Source organism: Carex rostrata, chromosome 22 (genome assembly GCF_964058835.1).
Source record: "Carex rostrata chromosome 22, lpCarRost1.2, whole genome shotgun sequence".
In the NCBI taxonomy this organism is placed as follows: Eukaryota; Viridiplantae; Streptophyta; class Magnoliopsida; order Poales; family Cyperaceae; genus Carex; species Carex rostrata.
The window spans coordinates 7,489,279-7,513,710 of NC_135939.1; the positions used below are offsets into that span (position 1 = coordinate 7,489,279).

The window sequence follows — 24,432 nt, forward strand, 5'->3', positions numbered from 1 at the left end:
AACTTCCGACAGATTCCATCGAATCCGAAACGGATTTTTGTAAATAACAAAAGTTGTGTTGTGGATTTTTTACATTAGCTATGCTATGCAATTATATATGCATGCAGCTCCGTCTCATTTAATACGCCATAAGTAGATGGCTTCCATACAAATGATAAGGCACTCATGACCTAATTATCACTTAGTTCTACTACATAGCTACATTTATCCCTCCATCCATCAATCGCCTTTCCTTTTCATCTCTTTTCTTTTCTCTAATATTCCATCATTCCATCCTTCCCTTTCTCTCTGACTTTCCCCTTTTCTCTCCTCCCTCTTTGTCTCTCCACAACCCCTAAAATTCATCACCAAACCTTCTCTTTGTCTCTCCCTTAATTCCATCATGCATTTTAACAGTACACTACCAAAACAGATAAATTTGCAGATCCTCAATTCATGCATGTCAACAAACCCTGATCATCTCTCTCATCTCTCTCTTCAAATAAGTCCTCCATCCACATCTATCTCCACAAATAATGCAGCCATGATCAGAAAAGCTTTTGATCTCTTGGATCAGGATCATCCCGTGGTTGATTCGCCGAGCAGCAGCAGCAGCAACAGCAACGCCAGTCAAAACCTTACCGGCAACGAACCAACACTAAGCCTCACTCTCAACCCATCTATGCCAGACCCCGCACACAGTAACAGTAAATCGGGCCTGTTGGATCTGGCACAGAATAATAATTTCTATAGTCACCAAGAACAAAGGCCTAGGGTGTATAAATTTAAGAAGAGTTCGAGGTCGGAAAAAGGAGGCAAGAGGAGCATCAGAGCGCCGAGGATGAGATGGACGACGGCGCTTCATGCTCGCTTTGTTCATGCGGTGCAACTCCTCGGTGGCCATGAGAGTAAGAAAATCAAAATTCTCTAATCCTAGCTAGTCTTAGTTTAAATTAATTAACCCATATCATGCATGAATTTCATTCCTTTTTGTTTGCTTACTCAAGCTTAACAATTAGTTACATTAATTAATTGGTTCTAAATTGTGGTTCTAAATTTGTTTAATTATATGCTTATAGCTTCACATATATATATTTATTTTAATTAACCCATATCATGCATGAATTTCATTCCTTTTTTGTTTTCTTACTCAAGCTTAACAATTAGTTACATTAATTGGTTCTAAATTTGTTTAATTAATTATATGCTTATAGCTTCACATATATATATTTATTTTAATTCGCATGCATGCATGCATGCATACTGCTTAATTTTTCTTTTTTGCCTCATGATCGCTAGCTATAATTGTCCCATATCTTTTTAAAATGGGACATTTTACTTCTCAAATTTGAAATTTTCGTGCATTATTATTATCTCCATTCTCTTAACTTCTAACTAGCTTTACTGCTAGTAATATTATGATGAACAGTTGCGTAATTTTTTTATAGTACAAATAAATTTTACATATTTTTATTTTCATACAAGTTGAAGTTTTTATCTAATTAAATATTTCTAATATATACTGTATGGAAACTTCTAATTGCAGGAGCCACACCAAAATCAGTATTGGAATTGATGAATGTGAAGGACCTAACTCTAGCACACATTAAAAGCCACCTTCAGGTACAAAATAAATTAATTATAAAGGAAAAATAAAAACTGCATGCAAAAAGAATAAATGAAAATGCATGATTCCAGCTAGCTAGCAAACTTATTTCTGTCCACTTTGTTTTATACTTTTTGTCATGCTACTATATATCAAGTTCTTCCAGATCTATATATTTTTATCGAGGTGTATATATATATATATATTTCTAGGGTTATAATTAAATTGGGCTGGGCTGATTTCAATTTTCTAGCTACCAATATATATATACATACAAACATATGAGACAAAAGTGGCATTTGTTAATAAGCTTAGCTCTTGGATCTTTGTTTTCATTTTTGTCTTGAATAGTTTTTGAGTTTTGGTTTTTATATCGCAGATGTATAGAACTGTGAAGAGCACAGATAGGGCTTCAGGTACTTAATAATTACCTGCAATTATATTAACTTTCAGCTTTTCAACTTCTCCTTCAATAATGCATCTTTTGTTTTCTATATGTCATGAATATAATTAATGTACTAGTACAATTATATATATATATAGTCTAAGTTCACAGCATCTAGTTGAACCTAATAATGTTAATATTAAACATGCATGCATTTAGTTGATTATTAATCAAACATGCATCATGTTAAAAAGTGTAGGAGTCCGTTAATTGAATTAACACACATAAACATGTAATCGTGTGTTTAATTATAGTGCGTCTCATAATATCATAAACATTAGAAGATCTTCATTGAATAAATATCACAAATGGTAAACATCACCACATCTACACTATCGGTACAATAACCCAACCGATGTCGCAGAGACACTCAAAACCAACGGTTGGATATAAAAAACGGATGGCAAAGGGAGGGGGGTCCATCAAAGCCATCGGTTAGTTCAACTCCAACCGATAGTAAAAAGTTCAAAGTAATTACAGCGCTGCCACTCGTTGCATACATCATCTTTTTGAAAACACACCCAATGGTAAATGTATTTTTTTGCAGTAGTGCCTCTTTTAACTTGAGTTTCCCAACAATTTATACTTGCCAGTAAATAAAAATGTTATCTGATTTATCTACTAGAACTGCAATATTATTTAGATGAAGGCCTTCTATTGATAAACCAAATTAAGGGCAAAGGTTTACAAATTATCTAACAGATATATATAGCTAGTTATCAAGCATTAATATATAAAACAACATTAGTTGATTTATGACAAGCTAGTTATTAAGCAAGTGAAAATTATCAACATGATGAATTAATTAAAGTACATATATATTTTCTTAATTAAACTTCTATATATGTTGGCACAAATATTGAAACAATTGGTTGGTGAATGTAATGTGCAGGACAACTACAAGCTGGACAGGCAGACATAAGTTGCAGGGAAGTGGAGGCAACTGAAACTGGACTTACATGTGATTACAGATCTGGTACTATCAACACTTCCTTCTCCAGGCCACTACCACCGTCCAAGTGCACTATAGCTAGGTTTGTCTACTTCTATCATTATTCATTCATCTTTTCTTGGATTAATCTTGGTATTTCTCCACTTCTTTAATTATTAATAACAAGAATTCTAAAACTAATTATATATCATAATGAAACCATTAATTATATGCAATTTATATTATTTTTTCTACATTCATATGAAAAAATTATCACTTGTCGATTTTGGTTTTATATAAATCAATAATTAAAAAAATTAACATTAAAAATTTATCCACATATATAGGTGTAAATTTGCAAGCTCTTGATATACTAATCAAAACAAAATCAAATGTTGTGTGATATTTAAGTTTTAAATTTTAAGTTATTATAATCCTAAAATGGAGGCACAATAGAGACGTAAAAAAATGAAGGTACCCCTGATCTGCTTATGTTATGTAGTAGTTCTGAAACAATTTCATAAAATTTAAGCTCTTGTTTAATTTTAAATAATATTTTGTAGTTCACATTTTGACGCTCATAAAATGTGCATTATAACCAACATTAATTACTGAACTCCATTTATATCATAGTATTTGTTCCACGAGACTACAGTACATGACAAATAAAATTTATAAAAAAACATAACAAAACAAAAAAAATAAAATTAACTAATTAGTAATTACGGAACTAGTGTTATAATGTAATTGTAATACCTGCTATTATATATACGGAAAGCATAAAATTAACTAATTATTAATTCCACTAAGATTAGTAAATATCTATACAAGTTTAGAACTTTTTTTTAGGAAAAACTGTAGGAACAAATTTTGAATTTAGTGGCAAAACGAGAAAGGATAAGAGTCGATAGAGTACAAAATTTGGCAGACTTTGTATAAAATATTTTCTTTAAAAAAAATAGATAGAATTTAACCATTAAAAAAAACGAGAGAAGTATATAAAAAAAAATAGGAAGATATTTGGTAATATTAATAATATCTCAACCTTTAAATGTACTTTATATGCATTCTTCGATTTTAAATGTTTTATGATGTGTGTATAAAATGAATGCGTGTACATGTTCACAACAACAATATAATCAGAGACATAGCTATAGTGTACTAATAGGGGTGGACTGCTTCCGAATCCTAAATTTTGAATATATTTTGTTTTATTCATATATATACTATTGAATTATTGTCCAATTTTGATAAATAGTTAATTTGTCCAATCCTAATTAAACCCAAGTTATCCTATAGCAATCCAATTTCCTTTTTTATTTTTGTCAGTCTATATTTTTCGCTGTAGTCGCCTTTTCACCAGCAATTTAATACTTATGTATGCTACAAAAATGTGACAGTATCTGCAATATATAGTTCAATTTAAAAAGTTACTATCTGCGAGAGTATACCGACAATATATGTTACCAAATTGTTAGTATCTTTGTTATCTCTTTCATTGTCCTTCTCTTTTTCTTCACTTATATTGAATGAAAAATATATAACCGATTTGGAAGAGATAACACAGTTATATAGTGGTGGAGTCAAATTGAACCAAGTTATATAGTTTAGGGTTTTATTGAATTTAAAAGAAGTTTAGGATTTCAGTCAAAGTTAACCGTTCATGACTAACGGAAGAGGAGTGTGTCCGATGAGCATCAAACTTATTTGCCCACTCTAAATCGTCTGATTCGCTTCATAATTCATGGGTTCAAACTCATTTGAATGGTTTTGAACGCATGTGAGAACAAGAAATTTACTCATATGCGTTCAAACTCGTGTTGTCAATGCTCAGTTTTGAACTTAAAATATTTAATGAGTAATAAAACATGCATGATGAGTCAATGTTTTTCTCTCAAAACTGCCTTATTTTAACAAAAAAGTTATGACTTGTACATTTTGCATGGCTTCACTTGTTTCAAGAATAAATATCCTTAATTTTATCACATAAAAAGATTCACAATATATAAAAGATGAGCAAATGTTTTTAGGTTTTAGCACATGATTTTTACGGTTTGATTGTGTACGAAGTCAGCTTTTTGCTGTGCCAGTAGATGCTTCTATATTAATGGTAAGCTTTTAGGCTCCTTTGTGCTTTTGTGCATGTGCCAACTGCATCCTTGTTTTTGGTTAATTAATAATTTCTGTTTGATTGCTTGGAGAAGTGAAATTTTACTCATAATTAATTTATGATATTTTGCTTTGAGAATTATTCCTGAACTGTCTTTGCTTGTTAATTAGTTGACATATATATTTCTCTCTTTTTTATTTCTTGTTTTGGAACAATTTTTGTTTATTCTGACAGTGCACATGCATGAGGATAATTTAATGATGAGTCAATGTTGCGCTTTTAAAATATTAGATAGAGAAATATATAGAACCTAGAGACTGAAAGCAGCAGTTTACAAAATTCAAAACACATGCATCAGCATCAGTATCAGCATCAGAACCACAACAAAACCAGAAAATGATGGCTGGAGAGAATTAAACGCCTTGATGCATATATTAATTGATGGGCCCCTTAATTGTTCTGAGCCATTGTCTCTCTCCAACACAACATATGGCATCATCAATAGAACCTAACATTCACAAGCGACAACACACTGTGCATAAATATCATAATTACCCAAAAATTATTGTACTGTAACTTGTCCAAATCTAAAATGTAAAAATATATATATATATCCAATATTATACTAGATCTCTAGATTTTACTGTGGGTATTTGTAAAATATATATAAGCCGGCCCACTAATCTTTTCTGATATATATATATGTGTGTGTGTTGAATCCTCCTGTGCATATATATATAGGTTGAATCCTCCTGTGGAAGCAGGTGAATTATTGCACACTAGCAAGCAAATCTCAATATCATTCTCAAATGAAAAACAGGTAGCTGTTCAATTTTTTGGTTAATAATTAATTAGATACCTTCAGTTTCAACCAACCAGCTCCTCTTAACTTTATTCACACCTACTTTGTTATTTGTTTGATATATAATGAAGGCAATATTGGGATTAGAGCAAAGAGGAATTAGCCTTGACCATCCAAAGCGAGCTTCAAAGGAGCCCTCTCTTAAGGCACCAAACCTAGAAATCACTCTAGGAAGGCAGAGTTGGCATATGGATTCCATCTTCAGACTTAAAACAAACTAAAAAAAAAAAAAAAAATCATTAATTGTTCATTGTGCTCAGTGTGATGAATTGCATGCAAATTAAATTACCATGTAATTTTCTGTTTGTGTTGTTGTTTTGGGTTTTTGAGCTACAATGAGAGGCCTGAACCGGTAAATTAATTAATATTTTTATTCTGCATATTGCATTTCAAATCCACATATCATAACAAAACAACTGGATACAATTAATTATATACCAACTTAAAATAATTGATCAGGAGATTCTTTCTAGCTACTTTACTTGTCACCTGTTTCACAAGTGATCGACACGCACATAATTAAATCACCTTTATATTCTTTGGTGGAAACTGGTAAGATACCAGATAGGAATAGGGTGGTGGGTTCTTGTCAGATTTACCAGAAGTAATATGTATAAAGTGTTAATTATAGAAAAGTCGGATCAGTCAAGTAGAAGTCAAAAAAGGTTTCCATAACCTTTCAACACTTGGAAATCAAGGAAAAGTAAAGACTAAAGATAGATAGTGGGCCAGGAGACTTGACAGCACAGAAAGGCCCCTTTTTTTTCTTCAGGCCCACAGAAGGATGCAAAACCATAGAAAAGTTGAAGATCTAACATTCAAAAAAGAAAAATAAATAACTGAAGAAGAAGCAAAGAAATTTTGAAACTTTTGCTTGCGTCAACATTGTTGAATTTTAAATAGCTCCTTTTACAAGGTCCAGTCTTAGATTGGAGCTTGTTGCTACTTCTAAAACTTAAAAATATTTATATAAATTGTGACTTCCACAAATAATGTATCCCTTAATTTGTTTGCGTGCACTATCTAAGAATTCAGTAGTACAGTGTGGTTATTTTTTAATAGCGCACAGAAAATATATGTTTGCGTGCACATGAAATATGATTGATTTTTTTTTTCGTTTTGTATATATTTTTTTTAAATGATAACTAGAAAAATTCAGTAAAATTCGGCAAAAAAAATAACCTTTCCGCATATATATATATATTTTTTTTAAAATGGTAACTAAAAAAAATCGGTAAAAAGATAACCTAACGAAGGTCAATCCTATCTTCTTTTTCTTCTTTTGCAAGAGCCTTTGCATACAATTTCGTATGAGAAATGAGGGTTAGATAATCAATCACTTTTACCTTATGGAAACAATTACTTCAATATTTTAAGGAAAGGAATGAAGATAAGAAGAAAATAATGTTTTGAATTTTAGGAAAATCCCAATTACATGTTTTAATGCGTTTGAGTAAAACTTCGCTACCAAATTTTAAATATTTCTAAATAAAAATACTATTGTTTTAGAATTTTTTAAATTTGCTGTTTTTCAGAATTTTTTATTTTTTTATCAAAAGAAAACAAGTGATTTTCAATAGTCTTGCGCACAATTGCTTTCGATAGTGGACCGAGTTGAGTTCAAATCCAGTAAAGTAACTCAATTGTTGGGTTTTAGATTGGAACCGTCCAATTCGAATCCGTGATAATCCATCCGAAGTGGAGCGCACATATTCCAAGGAAGGAATCTAAATTCCGAAGCAATCTCGAACGACGGATTCGTATCGGACAATCTCAATCCAAAACCTAAAAGTTGGATTACTTTAGGGCATCCGGACCCGGACCGAGTTCACGTTAAATTTTCAAAGTTAGAAGCATAATTTTCTAACATTTGAAAAGTCTTGCGTACAAGAAATCATTTTTTTTCCGATAATGAAACAGGGACGAGTCTCCGTCTGTCGGCAGTTTCCCCTGGATTATTTATTGTTCACAGGAGAAACCATGATTTAAACAATGGGCTGTTTCCATCAGATTTGCTAAAACAATTTCCTTCAATCCAATGGGCTTTCCTCCTTCCAACCTAACTTCGCTTCTATAAAATCACAACCACCTCAACCTCCCTCTCAATATATCTTTTTTTCTCTATTTCTCTTCTTCCCCTGACGAAATCAAAACATGTCTGGTTTGATCGACATCTGGAGCGCAGAGATGGCGAGGTGGAGAGAGAAAAACGGCGTTGTTTTCTCTTCTAATAACCCCGGCCCAGTAGGAGATGAGACTAGGCCCAATAAAGCCCAAGTGGTTTCTAGTTTGAAAGGGACATTTTTGGACCGGGTTTTAAAGAGCAACTCTTTTGAACCGGCGGTGCTTGATTCTGAGATCGCCTTGTCTGTTCTTGTAGATTGCTTCGGCCAATGATTATTGTTTATGGATTCTTTCTCCTTTTTCTTCTTTCCTATTGGAGGGGATAGCAATTAGCATGGTGTATAAATAATATTACCTTGTTATAAACTTATAATATATATTAGCATTTAGAATGTGAGGTAACGTTGTCTTATGTATGAATTGCTCATTTCTCTTTTCAATTTTTTTTGTATGGACGAACTACTATTATTATTTTCATATCACGTGTTAAATCACGTATATATTCAGCAGAAGTGATATATTATCTCAGTATATATATTTTGTAAAATACAGATTTGCTGATCGAGTACATGTCATTGAAAATGACAAATTATGACTTGGATTGACAACCACTGTCAAATCATTTTAAAAATAAATAAAAAGCAGACAAATTATGACTTGGACTTTTTACAAGTCTATATATCGATGAGATATTTGTAGGATGTAAACCAGTGGTGTAAATGGAGCGGATCCGAAGCGAATAATGTTGATATTAAATTCATATTTATTTTTCAATAAGCAGATGTGAATACAGATACGTATAATAAAGATATAATAAAGGGTATAAGTTAATGACTAAAATTTGAATTTTAGATATGTTCTTTACAATTTTAAATAAATAATTTTAGAAATCCGTAAATTAAAATTTCAAACAATATGATCATAAATATTTAATTTTTATCCGTATATTCGTACTATTCATAAGTATTTGATTCGTCTACACATCTAGATATTTGGGTAAAATTAATATTCTCCTCAGATTTTTGTAATGCAGTGGAATCTTTTGTCGAAAACGACAGGGGTCTTAATAATTAATATCTCATCTCAATCTTGATGTTTGTTTTGTACGCTAGAGATTCATTGACCATCTACTGATGAGAGTAGACGAGGTAATTTACCAGTTCGTTATTAAGTATTCGTGTTCCTTCAAAATCACATAAACTTTTTCATATGAATTGACCGTATTGGACTTGGAACCAGTATATATATATCCTGGAGCAAAACTAAATTATTCTTCAAAAACCCAAGTTCAACAGCTATTTGAATCCGAAAGCAAAATACAATCCGGCCCGGACCTGCCCCAGATACCAGATTTGTCATTATACCGCATACTATTCCACGAACTTACAGTTCTAACCAGCCAATATCAATATAGGCGGCTACGCACCAGCGGCACCGCCTTTTTGGCACTATTATACGACGATGAATCCGCTATTTAGGATATTCCTTCCTAGCTAGTTCCTGCTTAATTCCTCAATATATCCTTCACAATTCAGACCTCTAATCCGTTATTAGGATATTCCTGCTTAATTCCTCAATATATCCTTCACAATTCAGACCTCTAATCCGTTATTAGGATATTCCTGCTTAATTCCTCAATATATCCTTCCACAACCACAATTCAGACCACCGCTCCTGGGATATTCTTCCCTCATTCATCTTTTGACACGTAGGTGCCAAGTTATGGGTCCATTCCAGATTTCGGAAGGAAGCATTGTCACGTGGCCTCTTTCGCTTGGAGACAAAACGGATAAGCTTTGTACCTCCAACCTCCATTTCCCAATTGCCCACTCTTTCTTTTTCCTTTCTTTGACGGTTTGACTGACCCCCAAAGGCCTAAACCGTGGGATGCATGAATCACAGTTTTGTTATAATGCTGCCGTGCTGGACTTGGTCTATGGATCCCACCTCTTCATAGAAATAGTGATAGAGTCATATTGAACCAGTGTAGACAACTGTCTACTCGTAAATTTTAAACATCGGATATAAATTATTTACTTTTGAATTTTGAAAACTGAATATAAATATGTACAATCAGATTGTTGTCTACATCTAAAAAAAAAAAAAAATTTATCTAAAACATCCCACAGTTGAAATTTTTTGGCTACATGGTGAATAGGGCTCCATGGATTTTTGCAAGTAACGAGTATATATGCCAGGTTCATCCGGAATCTCCCGGTACGGACCCAATCACCCAAGACTTCCTGCACCTAGCTTGTTTTGAATGGAGGATTCGCTGTTACTCTTAGAACGGATCAATATGCGAGGCTTGCTACGCTGTTAGCGCACACTAACACCGTCTCACCCACTCATACAGAGAGTGAATACTGGTGATCGAGCCATCTGTCAGTGACTTCATAACATAATTTATACGGAAGAACTACTGTAACAGTGAAACCGAGAGTATAGTTAGACATCTGACCGTCACTATCTAAATCAAAGATTATTTTGTTTTACTGTATTATGTATTAGTCAGAAGGTATTATTGGTGATCACATTGCTTTCCTGGCCTGGCAGGCTTCCATTGCCAAACGGGTTCATTTCTAAACAAGTCCAGATTAAACTTGAAAACTTTTTATGATGTCCATGTCAAATTGCCAATGCCAGATTCGATTATAATTTATAAATACTAATACAATAATAAAAATATTATTTACTTTAATATGTATTGTTATTATAATTTAGTGGTATCAGCACTTTTTTTCTATTAATTCACTGAGATTGTAATTAAGCAATCAATTTTTTCCTGAGAAAACTTAATTGATAAAAATTAAAATATATATAAGCCATCAATTTTTTTCCTTTAACAATCATGACAACTAAAATGAAATATTTCAAAATCAAACATTTTAAGAAGTAGGAAAAAATATTAAGTATGTCAAATCTGATTTGTATATATATTTTTATACGGAGGTCATATTGTGTAGGTCGAATTGATAGTTTAGAGTCTTTACTCTGTTTTAGAGATACAAATATAAAGAATGGGCCACTCCATACTTTACAAAACACCTAAATATGTATCTATGTGTGCAATGATGGAGCCATATTAAAAGAATGGGGATCAATTGATCTCTCATTTTTTTTTTCAAATTTTTTGTACTTGTGTCTTATTTTCTATATAATTTGGAGTATAATGTTATGAGTAGCGCAAAATTGAACTCCATTCGCAGTATGAAAATTTTATAATATGAGGCATGTTTGGTTGCAAAACAAGAATAGCTAGAATAGCTATTTTATATTGTCTTATTAGAATAGTCAAATCCAACTTTTTGTGAGAATAGATTATTATAATAAGACAAAAGAGTTGAGTTCACTATTTTAGCTATTCAACCACATCTAAACAAAGAACAAGCTATTCCGAATAGCCTACTCTTCAACCAAACATACCCGATCGATCATGTTTGAAAGTCTGGCCCTCTCTGTATACGCATAATCAATTGTTATCTAATTGAATAAAACCATAAGTGATCTATCTAAATCGTAATGAACATGTCTATAATTCTTAAAAACATTTTCATATTTTTAAGAATAAAGTTCAACTATCATATACATGAATAAAAGAAGAAGAAACTTTCACAATATGTGTTTCTAGTTTTAGTTGGCCTCATAATTTCAATATTTTTAATATCATACAATTTCTTCACTATTTCGAAATACAAAATAGTAACATTGAAAACATTAAATAAGGGACAGAAATAAAAACACCTTAATATAATTAGTATAAAAATTAGGGATTGTAGTGCTAAGTTCGAACTGGGGACTCAATTAAAAAATTATAAAAGGTCCAGGATCTCTCTAGAAAATGTTCGCACCTTTCTATAAAAAACGGTCCCTTTTCTCTCCAATAGGAAAAAAATAAAGAGAGAAAGGCAACTACACAATTTATATCCTTTCTTTTCTGATCTCTCAAAAAAAAAAAAACAAGGGAAAAAATGTCAGGCACAATGGGAGCTTGGGCAAATGAATTTGCGAAATTGGCCAAGTTTCAAAGGAGCAGCGCTGTACAGAAGCAAGAGCAGGAGAAAGGAAGCGAGAAACAAGAGGAGGTACAAGAGAAAAAGAGGAGGGTATCAAGCTCTTTTTCTGATGTCACAGTTTGTTTGCTCATGGATCGCTTTGCGCCTAGCTAGCTAAGCTTAATTTGCCTGAGTGCTTCCTTAATTTGTTACATTTATGTATATATGTAGTTGTTGTGATTGTATTTTGCATTCAATAATTAATTAAGTTCAATTGCTTTCAGAAGCACTGCTTTTAATCTATGACTTGAGGTTAATTTTCATACTTGTTTGATAAATGATCACTGTGCAGTTATTTTTGGAGAAAAACTCATAAATAATTCGTTCGATTCAAGTCCGGCTCATTATTAACGAGTTTAAGTTTGATTCAGCTTGGCTCGTACGAGTTTGATTTGTTCCTCTGCTCGTTGCAGAAAGAAAATGAAGCTATTTTTCAACCCTTCATTGCAAGATAATTTTTTTTTTTTTCGAACTCGTGGTCTATATGCGATTCACAACATCAAATCAATAAAAATATTTACTTTGTACGCGGCCCACACAACAAAAAAATTGTTAACAAGTGACTCAGCTTGGCTTGTCTAAAATCAAGCGGCCCACACAACAAAAAAATTGTTAACAAGTGACTCAGCTTGGCTCGTCTAAAATCAAGCTTGACGTGTTCTAATATATATCATCCTCTTCGGCCCTCTTTTAGAGTGCAGCCAGATCTATTATTATTGACCAGTAGGATCAAAACTCATTGTGTTTCTTTTCAAGATACTCAACATTGTTTCTTGACCTTTGTTTTTTTTGTTGAATTTTCTGCATAAGTTGATAAATATGTGATAAATTATTTTGCTGGCCATACATAGCTTTTACCGCTTTCCACAACTTGTGTGCCGTTTCCGCCATCATAAAGAGGTCGGATACAATATGTTCCATTGAGTTCATGAGTGATGTGATGATTCTATTGTTTGTGGTTCTCCACTATTTTACTGCCTTCTTTTCGTCAGCAGTAGTTTGTTTGGATCTGCGGCTTCTGGTTCTTTGTTTTCACTAGTGATGAATTCTAACATCTCAAGGCCAGTCCGAGCCCTAGATGTTGCTCTTGTCCATAACAAGTACCATTGAGCAAAGTGTTTGTTAGCATGAATTTGTTGCCTCGAGTTGTCCTTCTTGAGTTATTTTTCTTTTTGTTGAACTTTGTTGTGATTTTTTATTTTTCTTTGTCACACAACTCTATAACTCTGATATCATATTATTTTTTGTAAGACGAGAGAGAAAAAAAAAATAAGAAAAAAAATTATATTGTAATCTTATTTTTTTTTCTTATTACAAGTGTGTCCTTATTTATACTACAAGACCATAAAAAATTAGTTGTTACACTATTTCCTATCCTATTTAATTACAGGCATTATTTTCTATTTTATTAATAATGACACTAGCATTTATCTTTTTATAATACAAAATAAATTTGAATCTATTTCTATATTTTAACAATGACATTGTCCGTGCTCACGGTCAATTAATTCATGCCCTATCTAACTTCCATAGCTATTTGGTTAGCAATGCGTTATTTTGGATCTCTAAATCTAGCACCTTCGTGCCTCCATTCCTCTTTAGGGCCTATTCGGGTTTAGAAAATGAAAATTCACTCAGACTGAATTTTTTTTTTCCCACGTGAATAGTAAATTTTAGTTCAAACTTTTTCTATTCTCGTTCCTATTCCCATTCCCACTGTGCAGCCGAACAGGGCCTTAGTGTGCAAACCTTAGACCAGGCAAGTAGGCAACCAATTAAGCAATTAATATAATTAATCCCTTTTACATGTATCATTCCCCCTCCAGAGGAAACACGTACATCCTGGCCCTCTCTATGTGCTTGAGGAGTGAGGACCCCTCTTGATAGTTTAATTGTCTGCATGTATGTAATGTGTAATGTAGTGGTAATGCTGTTAAGGTGAGTTTGACTAGTACAACTGAATGTTTTCTATTAAGAAACAATATGTACACACCATACTGGGCTTTAGTTATTGGGCCTTGAAAAGCCCAAAGTAGCAACGTGTCTAGGCTTGTAGCCCATTTTTTAACCATCCTTTACGTCGCCATATTTTCATCTCTTCTCCCTCGGCCGACTGCGAAAGAGTGATGAGGAGGAATTGAGAAAGAGCGCGCGCGCAAGTAATAAATCCAGTGATAATAAGATTTTTTGAGATGGAATTCGCCGCCGAAGAAGAAGGACAGAGCTTCTCCCCTGATTGCCCCACACTTCTCCTGGTCAGAAACTATTTTGAAAATATATATATATATAGATCTTAATCGCACTTGCTCAAAAGTTTCCTTTTTATTTACTTTTTTTTTTGCTCGTTCCTCTTTTATAGCCAGCTCTCTCGATTGGTAATGTGGGGCAATTCGCCACTGATTTGTTGATCTCGTCTGTTAGAGCGAAGAGAGTAGGTTACTTGGACGAGTCGTCGATTCTTCCCTGCGTTGGAAATGACGCTTTTGCCCCCGTTCCTCAAGGCGATCTCTCCCTTTCTTTAGAAGGTTCCTCTTTCATCCATGATGCTATCATTTTTTCCTATATTATTTTGTGTTCTAATCTAGTCCGTGTGTGACTTGTTTTGCAAGTCTAATGCTAATTCATATGGAACTCGCTAGTTTAGATGCATATTCTAGTTTGTCAAGTGTTTATTTGAGCAGTACTTGGTATAGACTATAGAGTACCATCCTATGATTTAAAATGTTTGTTGTAGAATGTTCAGATCCAATTGATTTGCAAAAGTTTTGCTATTTGTGAAGCAAATTGCTATTCTTTAAATGTGTAAAAGGTTTATGAAAAAACGCAAGAAATTGCTTGGAGAAAGAGGAAACTATGTATTTTTATTTTCTAAAAATGCCGAGAGAGAAAGGAAAGTACATATATTTTCTAAAATATAGTCTACATTATACATGTGACATTGTTCAATGATTTCTGATAACATAACTTAAATGTAGCATATGAATCTGCATTACATGGATTGACGCTTATCCAGCAGAGATCTCCTGTTATTAAGGTATTATAATATGTGCACATCAGCTTTCCAAACCTGATGTGAAATTTCATTTCTTTCAAATTTTAAATTCTATACCTACCTAATCAAGAAATATTTAGGGGATGATGATTTCATTTGCGAGGAATATGGCGGACTTTATACATAGCATTGGAAAGAAGCATGTTTTGATTCTTTCAAGCTTAGATTCTGGTAGAAGGAAACGAATTGATGCATCCAGGTATGGGATGGTTCATCGTTCATGAAATGTGATGTTTTTTATTTGTAAGGTTTGCAATGTCGAATAAATTTTCAAACAGAAAATAGAAGATGAGAAACTTTGTGTTTTCTGTTTAACTCTTTTTGAAGCTTTAAAGAGGAATCATTTGACAATTGATTTTTTTGCCAATCTTGAAGATGTTTATAAATTCAATCCAAATAAAATTGAAAAACAAAAATTGACAAGTTTATAGGTGTGTTGTTTGACATATGGATGACCTACCAAACAAATTTCATCCAATTTAAGTATTGCTTGATAATAAATCATCAAGGGTTGTCTATTGTAAACTTTTGGAAAAACTCAAATTGTTCAATGAACTGTAAAACATGCACCGAAACTCATCCTTTTTTATAGACGTGATAACCAGATCATACCTACAGTTTTGGATTTTGAAGTTAAACTTGATTTCTACCTGTTGTCAGTATCGTCAAGTTATGTTTTTCCTTATATCATTATTCCTCAATTTTAAATATATTTCTTGTCACAGTGCACATTTTAAGATGAAAGAGTACTTTTCAGATATGGAAAAAATAACAGTGGACACATTTTGTTTTACCAGTTATAATTTTTCTGTTGTGTAATTTGCAGAAAAATGAAAAATAAAAAAGTAGGATGGCCTTAATTTGTCTGTGCAATTTAAAATAAAGAAAAATCACTTTGCCTTCATTTTATAATGCAAGGTAAAACTGTAATTGTTTGGTGCTCGTAATTCGTAACAGTCATGATGACGGTTTCCATCTTAGTTCCTAATTTTGAATTGAATCTAATCTTTAACGATTCCTTCTTTTTCACCTATTTGCTATCTCTTTTCCTCTCAAACTCATGCCCTAATTTTGTTTGAAGTTGAGCAGTGTTTTTGTGCATTATTTTTGAATTTGTGCTGTTTGTATATTACAGTGATTTGCAGATATATTACCTTTCAAGTGTAAGTGATGATGGATCAAACCAAGACTGTGAAAAACTGGGGTGGAAAAAACTAGACAAATATGACCCTTGTCAGAGGCGGTGGAAATATCTCGAATCTCTGGCAGGAGGAGCTTCTTCCGATGATGAAGAACTTATGACTGATGAAGAGGAATTTACTGAGAGTGACTATTATGCTAGCTTGCCTTTCTCTGCGCTGTTTACTTGTCTCAAGGTACATTATGCATTAAGGAACAGGATTAACTTTTGGCCGGCAACTGACTAGAGCCTATATAGCAGTAAAAGCTAAAAGTGTGGATTCTTTTATATGGCAGACAAGGCTAGGGCCTGAAGATTGGATAATTTTTAACTTTTTATGCTTTCACTTTTTAGTTTATTACTTATTTTGGGGGTGTGAGTGATAGCGTGTCATGGTTTAGTACCAGTTGAGCTCTTTATTGGAGAATTAAGCCTTTCTTAAGCTTAAATTTGTGGTCTCATCTGTATGAAAACTTACCTGGTGCCAACATGTGCTTTTATATTTGGTACAAAAAAAATGAGATGTTGAGATCAGTTGGAACCTCAAAACCTTTAGGAATGCCAAAAGATGACCGGAGGTATTCATTGTAGAGGTATAAAAAGATTGCACGCTCAATTAATCTAATTTACTAATTTGGCATCTATTCTCTTTTGTTCCTCCACTAATAGTTCATTATTTATTTATTAAATTTATTTTTTTGGGCACGCTTTTCTTGCTTCAAAAGTGGTAAATACTACGGCCTTATTTGAGTAATTGATCTCAGTTCAACTCAAATTAGGTTAAAGTTTGGTTTGCAACAGAAAACAGAATATCCCAAGAATTTTCTCAGTTATACAATGTTGGTCATTTTCTCACTTCTGGTATGTACATTTATTTTGTAGCAGCAAGTACCTCAATTGAACTTCACACTTTAAACCGGCAAAAATTGAAAAAAAAAAAAAATATATATATATATATATAGAGGAGGGTTCCAATGCCTCATTTTTTTTTTATACCTCATATTTTATATCTTCATTTTCTTCATATTCAAAGTCTAAATTGTCGATCCGAACCGTTCAACATGATATCCATACTAAAATATGGTTAGAGATGAAATTTTATATTTTTTGGAATTTTTTTGCTATTTTTTAAGATGGGGAGAAAATCATTGTTTTTTGAACGGTTCAAAAACAGTGATTTTGTACCTATCTTAAAAAATAGCAAAAAAATTCCAAAAAATATAAAATTTGATCTCCATGCATATTTTAGTATAAATATTTTGTTAAACGGTTCGGATCGACAATTTGAACTTTGAAAACGAAAATATAAAATATGAGGTATGATGAGGTATGAAAAAAATGAGGCATTGGAACCCTCCTCATATATATATATAGGTTTTTATGATGATAATTAGGGAATCTCTGCGCGGTCCATCAATCTTGCAACTCAAAAACCTCTTTATTTATATTATTCTGACATGAAATTTATCGGCTTTGGGCAGGCAAAGGGACTGAAAGTAACCTGCTTGCTGTGCTACTGCTCAGAAGGGGATAATATTTCAGACTCCTTTCAGTTAGCCCATGCAGCTTGCAAGCTTCTTGGTCTAAATCCTGAGAATTTTCATGGTACACTTTACTATTTTGAATTTTCCATTTGCTTAGAACTTGTACAGATCACAGAAAAACCTAAAGAAGTACATTTTAAAATGAAGTTCAATTGATGTATTATATATATCAGGAAACGAAGGTGGATGGATGATCCCGCTCTCATGGAAATCAGTATATGGCCCACCTCCTGACATGACTCTGTTCTAGACCACCATAATTATTGCTGGTACCAACTAGCAAGTAGCAACGTGAGGAAGGATAAACACATTATTTTTGCATCATAATTGATTGAGCCACGTGGAAAGCTAGATAGAAAAATTGCATAATTTCATAATTTGTAATAGGGTCCCGGGTACTTTTGAGCAGGTGCTTGATTATGATATGATAGGGAATTAGGGATAGGTAGATGCTTCCATTAAGTAGCCACAATCCGTTTTCCTCGTTTAGAATATTTTTTTCGTCTTTCAAACGAATATGTGACATGTTAAACAGTGTGCTATATTGCCAACTCGCTATGGAAATTCACTAAAAAGGAGGAAAATAAAAGAACTTCCTATGCAGAACCGTACCAACGACTATGACATTAATTTTGTATGGTTCATTGGGTGGTCATACTGTATACAAAATCACTAAGACCACAAAATTGTTTATATTAAGAGCCGATTACCCAACTTCTATAAAAAAAAATCTAATAATTTTCTCCCTTCAAATGTGCTCATACGATTATGACCACTCCTTTTTCGTGTAAGTTTTTGTACAATTAATTTAGTATAAAGTCAAGCAGTCAAAATTAAAATGTTTATAAATTAATTTTAATGTATTTATTTTTTGAACTTTTTTTTTTACCACTGAACTCTATATAAAATTAATTTAAATTTAAAATTTTAACATGTAGACACATCACTTGTAAGGTAGACGGAATTTAATAGTTCAAATTCGTCATTTAAAACCAACCGAATAGGTTTTAGAGTTCATAAAAAAGGTTTTGGGTGAACTTAGAAACACCCTAGTTCTACTCTGTAATCCATATATTCTTTTATAATTACTGTTGCTTCTATGATTTTGCAGGCTCGTATTAAGATTTTCAAGTGAGGAGGAAAAAAAGGAATTTGTGGGGTTAAAGAAAAGGAGCTAACTTAAGCATTTAAAACTCGTTTTGGATAAGGACGGAAATAGTTCAGACTGAACTGTTCATCGAAATCCACACGCTATTAATTAACTCAGAAAGCAGTCTGATAGGGGATTTTATCTTATAGATAGTACACTACCTAAGGGCTGTAAATGAGCTGAGTTTGAGCGAGTTACTCCTAACTCGAACTCGGCTCGTTTAATAAACGAGCGAGCCAACTCGAGCTGAGATAATAATAACGAGTTGTAAAGTCAACTCGAACTCAGCTCGTTATCAACTCGAGTTGGCTCACAACTCGTTTAACCAGTGATAGTATTACAACACAAGTTCAAACTCAGCTCGTTATTAACTCGAGTTGGCTCACAACTCGTTTAACCAATGATAGTATTACAACACAAGTTCAAACATATTTTGCACGAATCTCAAAGCACAAATAACAGTCTAGAGATTCGGATTTAATTATTTTGGAATTTATTGTGACCAATACTATCTAACTTTATGTAACTCGAGTTATAAATGAGTGAGGTGGGGCCAACTCGAACTCAGCTCATTTATTAAACGAGTTGGCCAACTCGAATTGTAAATGAGCCGAGTTAAACGAGCTGTAAATGAGCGAGTTACGAGTTCGAGCCTTTTTGCCCAGCCCTACTACCTTACCGTGTAGAATGAATTTTGCATCATCCGTATTAATCTAGCACAAATCTTAAAGAAGACTCCCTCCTTATAATTTAAATAGGTATCAAAATAATTTTGACTTGGCTGGAAATTATTCTATACAGTAGGGTAGGGGGATACTCACCCGCTAATATCTGAATCATGCTCATGACATGGGACTTGCAAAATTTTTACAAATAAGAACAAAGGTGAATATAAGTTAAGTGGAGATTAATTCATCTTCATTTTTTTTTTTTTTTTTTGTAATTATACATGACTTTATACATAGTTCAAAGTAAAATATTATTGATATTGTAAAATTGATTCCATACACAGTATGAAAATTTTATATGGTTAATCTCCATTTATATTTAATGCTTATAATTTGAATCCTATATGAGAAGATCTGGAATGAATTATATGACCCACTTGAAGCAGGGTAGGGCACTAATCAGGTTCAAATCCATTAATTTATCGGGTACATAATTACAACTCCATTCTTATAACTATGTTTATTATAAAATCTGTTATAATCATAAAATCAAGTGACACGGTATTGAAATATTTTTAGTAAGCTAATTAAAAATTCGTTTGGCACAATTCAAAGTGGGGCTGTTCTTAGCCAATTAGCAAATTAAAGTCAAAATTTAGATAAAAATTTAACCGAAATATAAGTGTTGAATAATAAAAGGCACAAAAAGTTCGGCCAATCCATTTCTTAAAATTGTAATAATATATTCCACATTCAAATCTTTCTTGTTCTCATATTCTCTTTCGTTCTATTTACAAAATAGAGTATCGCGTATCCGAAAAAAAATGAAATATACATAATTGACCAAAACTCAAGAAGAAATCGGTTCAAGAATTGAACTAACTTGAACCAAGGATAGGTACTGCATCGAATCAGGAATAGGCACATTGAACAATTAGTACTGGATCAAATTAAAAAATTCAAATCCAGAAGTAAACACTTACCTACCTCAATTTGAAAATAAAGACATAATGGAGGCACAAAAAATGAAGACATTTGAATCCCCTCAACTTTATTTTAAACTTTAATGTGCTATGTTTTAGATATGCATGTAAAGAACTGATGTATGGTTATATTTGATTCTGGTACTCATTTTAGGTACCCATCAAGTGCTTTTGAGATTTCTTAATGAAATCGGTGGATTACTCCACTATTCTTCATAAAAAAAAAATGCTATGTTTTAGTAAGAGCAATTGTTATATCATAAATATATAATCTTTTATAGAGAAACTGAAAGCTCACAATTACAGTGCATTCAAATCATAAAAAAAAATTTAAATCAAATTTGAAAATATTCAAGTTGTCCTTAACTGTCTTATTCTTTTTTTCATTCTTCTACAACTTCATTGGTAGAAGCACAAATACATAAGTAAAATGTTTAGTAATAAAAATTTCTCAAGCTTGTCCATCTAATAAAAAATCTATCATGTATGTGAACTATACATAAAATATTTAGTAAAATATGAAAACCTAGGTCCTGTTCGGCTGCCTCATTTCCATTTCCTGTGGGAATGGGTGAGAATTGGGCCAATTCCAATTCCAATTCCAATTTAATTTCCGGAGCCCCGTTCGGATGGTCTAAATTTTCACATTTTTTTTCCTACACCATTTCCCACTAAAATGTATCCACGTGACAGATTATTATAATCTTATAAGATAAACGAGTGGGGTTGAGACGAATAGAAAATTGCTAATTTTGGTGGTCCATACTCCATACATGACACTGACAGCCTCATTTTCTTGTTCCTTTTTCCATCTCATCATACTCAAATTTACACGTGTTATATATGCAGATGTGAAAGAAAAATAACGACGCTTTTACGCCGCCCCCATAAAGAAACCCAAAGCATCGTTCCTTTCCATTTTGCTGTTTCCACTCTTCTTGTAGACAGTGTATTAATCTCGGGCAGGGGCAGGGCGGGCCGGGCATACCTGGACACGGGCACGGGTAGAGGTCGGACACGGGTATCTCGGATATTTTTTTCAAAAACCGTGCCCTGCCCGTCCTATACCCGCCGTTGTACCCTTGAGGGGCAGGGTGGTCCGGTCCGGTTCGTTTTTTTTTTTGTTTTTTTTTCTAACAGTGTCGTATAAATATTATTACGTGTTTATAATTCGACTTTTAAAATCTGAATAGTTCAATATCAAATAGTATATATATATATAGAGAGAGATGGGCTATGGTGCATTGCAATGCATGGAGAGGTTTGTGCATTGCACCATAAATATAAAATTCAAAATCCAAATGGCCGATCCAAACCATTCATCTTGTTCTCCATATTAATATGTGCTTGGAGACCAAATTTTACATTTTTCTGAATTTTTTTACTATTTATTAAATATTTTACAAAATTATTGATCCAACGGTGACTGCTGATTTTACTGTTTTGTTAAGCCACCGTTGGATCAACAATTTTGTAAAATACTTAATAAATAGTAAAAAAATTCAGAAAAATGTAAAATTTGGTTTCCAAGCACATATTAATATGGAGAACAAGATGAACGGTTTGGATCGGCCATTTGGATTTTGAATTTTATATTTATGGTCCAATGCACAAACCCTTCCATGCATTGCAATGCACCATAGCCCATCTATATATATATATATAGAGAGGTGGGCTACGGTGAGTTGCGAAGTAAAACGCGTTTCTATTTCACGCCGTATTTTTATTTTGAAAGTCCAAACGACCGATCCGAACCGTTAGATGTTTAATCCATATTGAAATGTGCTTGGAGACAAAATTTTATATTTTTTGGAATTTTTTTACTATTTATTAAGCATTTTTTAAAATTGTTGTTTTGCTGTGAACAGTAAAAAACAGTAAAATTTTCTGGACCATCAGATCAGCGACTTTCAAAATTGCTTAATAAATAGTAAAAAAATTTCAAAAAATGTAAAATTTGGTCTCCAAGCACATTTCAATATGGAGAACAAGATGAATGGTTCGGATCGATGTTTTGAACTTAAAAATCGCAAAATATGAGCGTGAAGTAAAATAGTCGCTTTACTTCGCAACTCACCGTAGCCCATCTCATATATATATATATATATATATATATATAGTAGAACTAGGGTGCTCTTAAGCTCACCAAAGTTTTGGTGATCTTAACTCTAAAACTCATAAAATCAATTTCAAATGACGAATCCGAACCGTTGAAATCCGCCTACCTTACGTGTGATGCATCTACATATGAAATTTTTAAACATTCGAATTAATTTAGTATAAAGTCAAGCGGTCAAAATTAGAAGGTTAATAAATTAATTTTAGTGCATTCATTTTTGAACGTTTTTTGACCGCTTGACTTTATACTAAATTAATTCGAATGTTTAAAAATTTCACATGTAGATGCATCACACGTAAGGTAGGCGGGTTTCAACGGTTCGGATTCGTCATTTGAAATAGATTTAATAAGTTTTAGAGTTAAGCTCACCAAAACTTTGGTGAGCTTAAGAGCACCCTAGTTCTACTCATATATATATATACATAAAATTATCAAGTCACATTTTTATAATTCCTACATAAATAAAATTTGTAACTTATATATGAAAATTATTCTTGCGAAAATTTGTATGTTTATTCGGCTAAGTATAATACGGTTGTTATTAGTTGTTATTTAGTTGTTACATTAATTTTTTAATATTAATTATGTTGATAATTAGTAGAAATATAGAATATAAAATTTGAAAAGAGAAAATCGCTATATACGATAGCTTTCGCTATAGCTACGCTATTTGTAATAGTTTTTTTTTTTTGTCTCCCCGCTATGCCGCTATAATCGCTATTTAGAACCTTGATATCCGACATTTTTATTTTTACCCAATTAAAAAATTATTTTAATAATAATAACCAAGGTTTATCAAAAATTTTAAAAATACCCAACCCGTGGAAAAATTCCACGGGCCCAATTTATTTATTTTTATTTTTTTAAAAAACAGAAATTTGTATTTATTTTTTATTTTTTGTATTGAAATATTAGAAATATTGGATATATTTCTTTGAAAATAGATGGAATACAATATAATTTGATTTATTAGAAAGACTGCAACAAATAACCCGGATCAATATTTTTCAGGTCGGATTTTTCGCGGCTGTAAGAAAAATTAATATATTTCTTTGTGTTATTGGAAAAAAATAAAAATGCTTAGATTCCGAGTTATTGATCCCGGTTCAAAAGTCACTTCTATGTAATCTAGAAAATATTATGATCTTTCTAGTACATTTAATTTATTAAAAGTTTTATCTATTTTGAGAATTATTTTTGAATAATAATCATTAAATAAATTAAAGTTTTTGTTTTTTTCAAAATAGATATAACTTTTAATAAATTAAATGTACTAGAAAGATCATAATATTTTCTAGATTACATAGAAGTGACTTTTGAACCGGGATCAATAACTCGGAATCTAAGCATTTTTATTTTTTTCCAATAACACATAAAGAAATATATTAATTTTTCTTACAGCTGCGAAAAATCCGACCTGAAAAATATTGATCCGGGTTATTTGTTGCAGTCTTTCTAATAAATCAAATTATATTGTATTCCATCTATTTTCAAAGAAATATATCCAATATTTCTAATATTTCAATACAAAAATAAAAAATAAATACAAATTTCTGTTTTTTAAAAAATAAAAAATAAATAAATTGGGCCCGTGGAATTTTTCCACGGGTTGGGTATTTTTTAA

At 32.3% G+C, this 24,432-nt stretch overlaps 2 protein-coding genes across 2 annotated transcripts; both read left to right on the plus strand.

The window, feature by feature from the left end:
• Positions 1-282: 282 nt before the first annotated feature.
• LOC144574192 (putative transcription factor KAN4) lies at positions 283-6,294 on the plus strand. Its single transcript, XM_078324080.1, has 6 exons — positions 283-887; positions 1,526-1,602; positions 1,965-2,001; positions 2,923-3,064; positions 5,813-5,891; positions 6,005-6,294. Exons 1-6 carry the CDS (start codon positions 383-385, stop codon positions 6,152-6,154), a joined length of 990 nt encoding a protein of 329 aa, XP_078180206.1. The 5' UTR covers positions 283-382; the 3' UTR covers positions 6,155-6,294.
• A 7,870-nt stretch (positions 6,295-14,164) lies between these two features.
• LOC144574332 (clast3-like protein) lies at positions 14,165-18,499 on the plus strand. The gene is made up of 7 exons (XM_078324276.1): positions 14,165-14,367; positions 14,472-14,637; positions 15,088-15,146; positions 15,245-15,363; positions 16,300-16,540; positions 17,826-17,949; positions 18,062-18,499. Exons 1-7 carry the CDS (start codon positions 14,305-14,307, stop codon positions 18,136-18,138), a joined length of 849 nt encoding a protein of 282 aa, XP_078180402.1. The 5' UTR covers positions 14,165-14,304; the 3' UTR covers positions 18,139-18,499.
• Positions 18,500-24,432: the final 5,933 nt, after the last annotated feature.

Bases quoted from the DNA above. Each gene is read 5' to 3' on its own strand.
- LOC144574332 (XM_078324276.1), top strand. From the start codon at position 14,305: ATGGAATTCGCCGCCGAAGAAGAAGGACAGAGCTTCTCCCCTGATTGC. The intron at 15,364-16,299 runs GTATGGGATGGT...TGTATATTACAG, and splicing joins AAACGAATTGATGCATCCAG to TGATTTGCAGATATATTACC. The intron at 17,950-18,061 runs GTACACTTTACT...TATATATATCAG, and splicing joins AAATCCTGAGAATTTTCATG to GAAACGAAGGTGGATGGATG.
- LOC144574192 (XM_078324080.1), top strand. From the start codon at position 383: ATGCATTTTAACAGTACACTACCAAAACAGATAAATTTGCAGATCCTC. The intron at 3,065-5,812 runs GTTTGTCTACTT...ATATATATATAG, and splicing joins TCCAAGTGCACTATAGCTAG to GTTGAATCCTCCTGTGGAAG. The intron at 5,892-6,004 runs GTAGCTGTTCAA...TATATAATGAAG, and splicing joins CATTCTCAAATGAAAAACAG to GCAATATTGGGATTAGAGCA.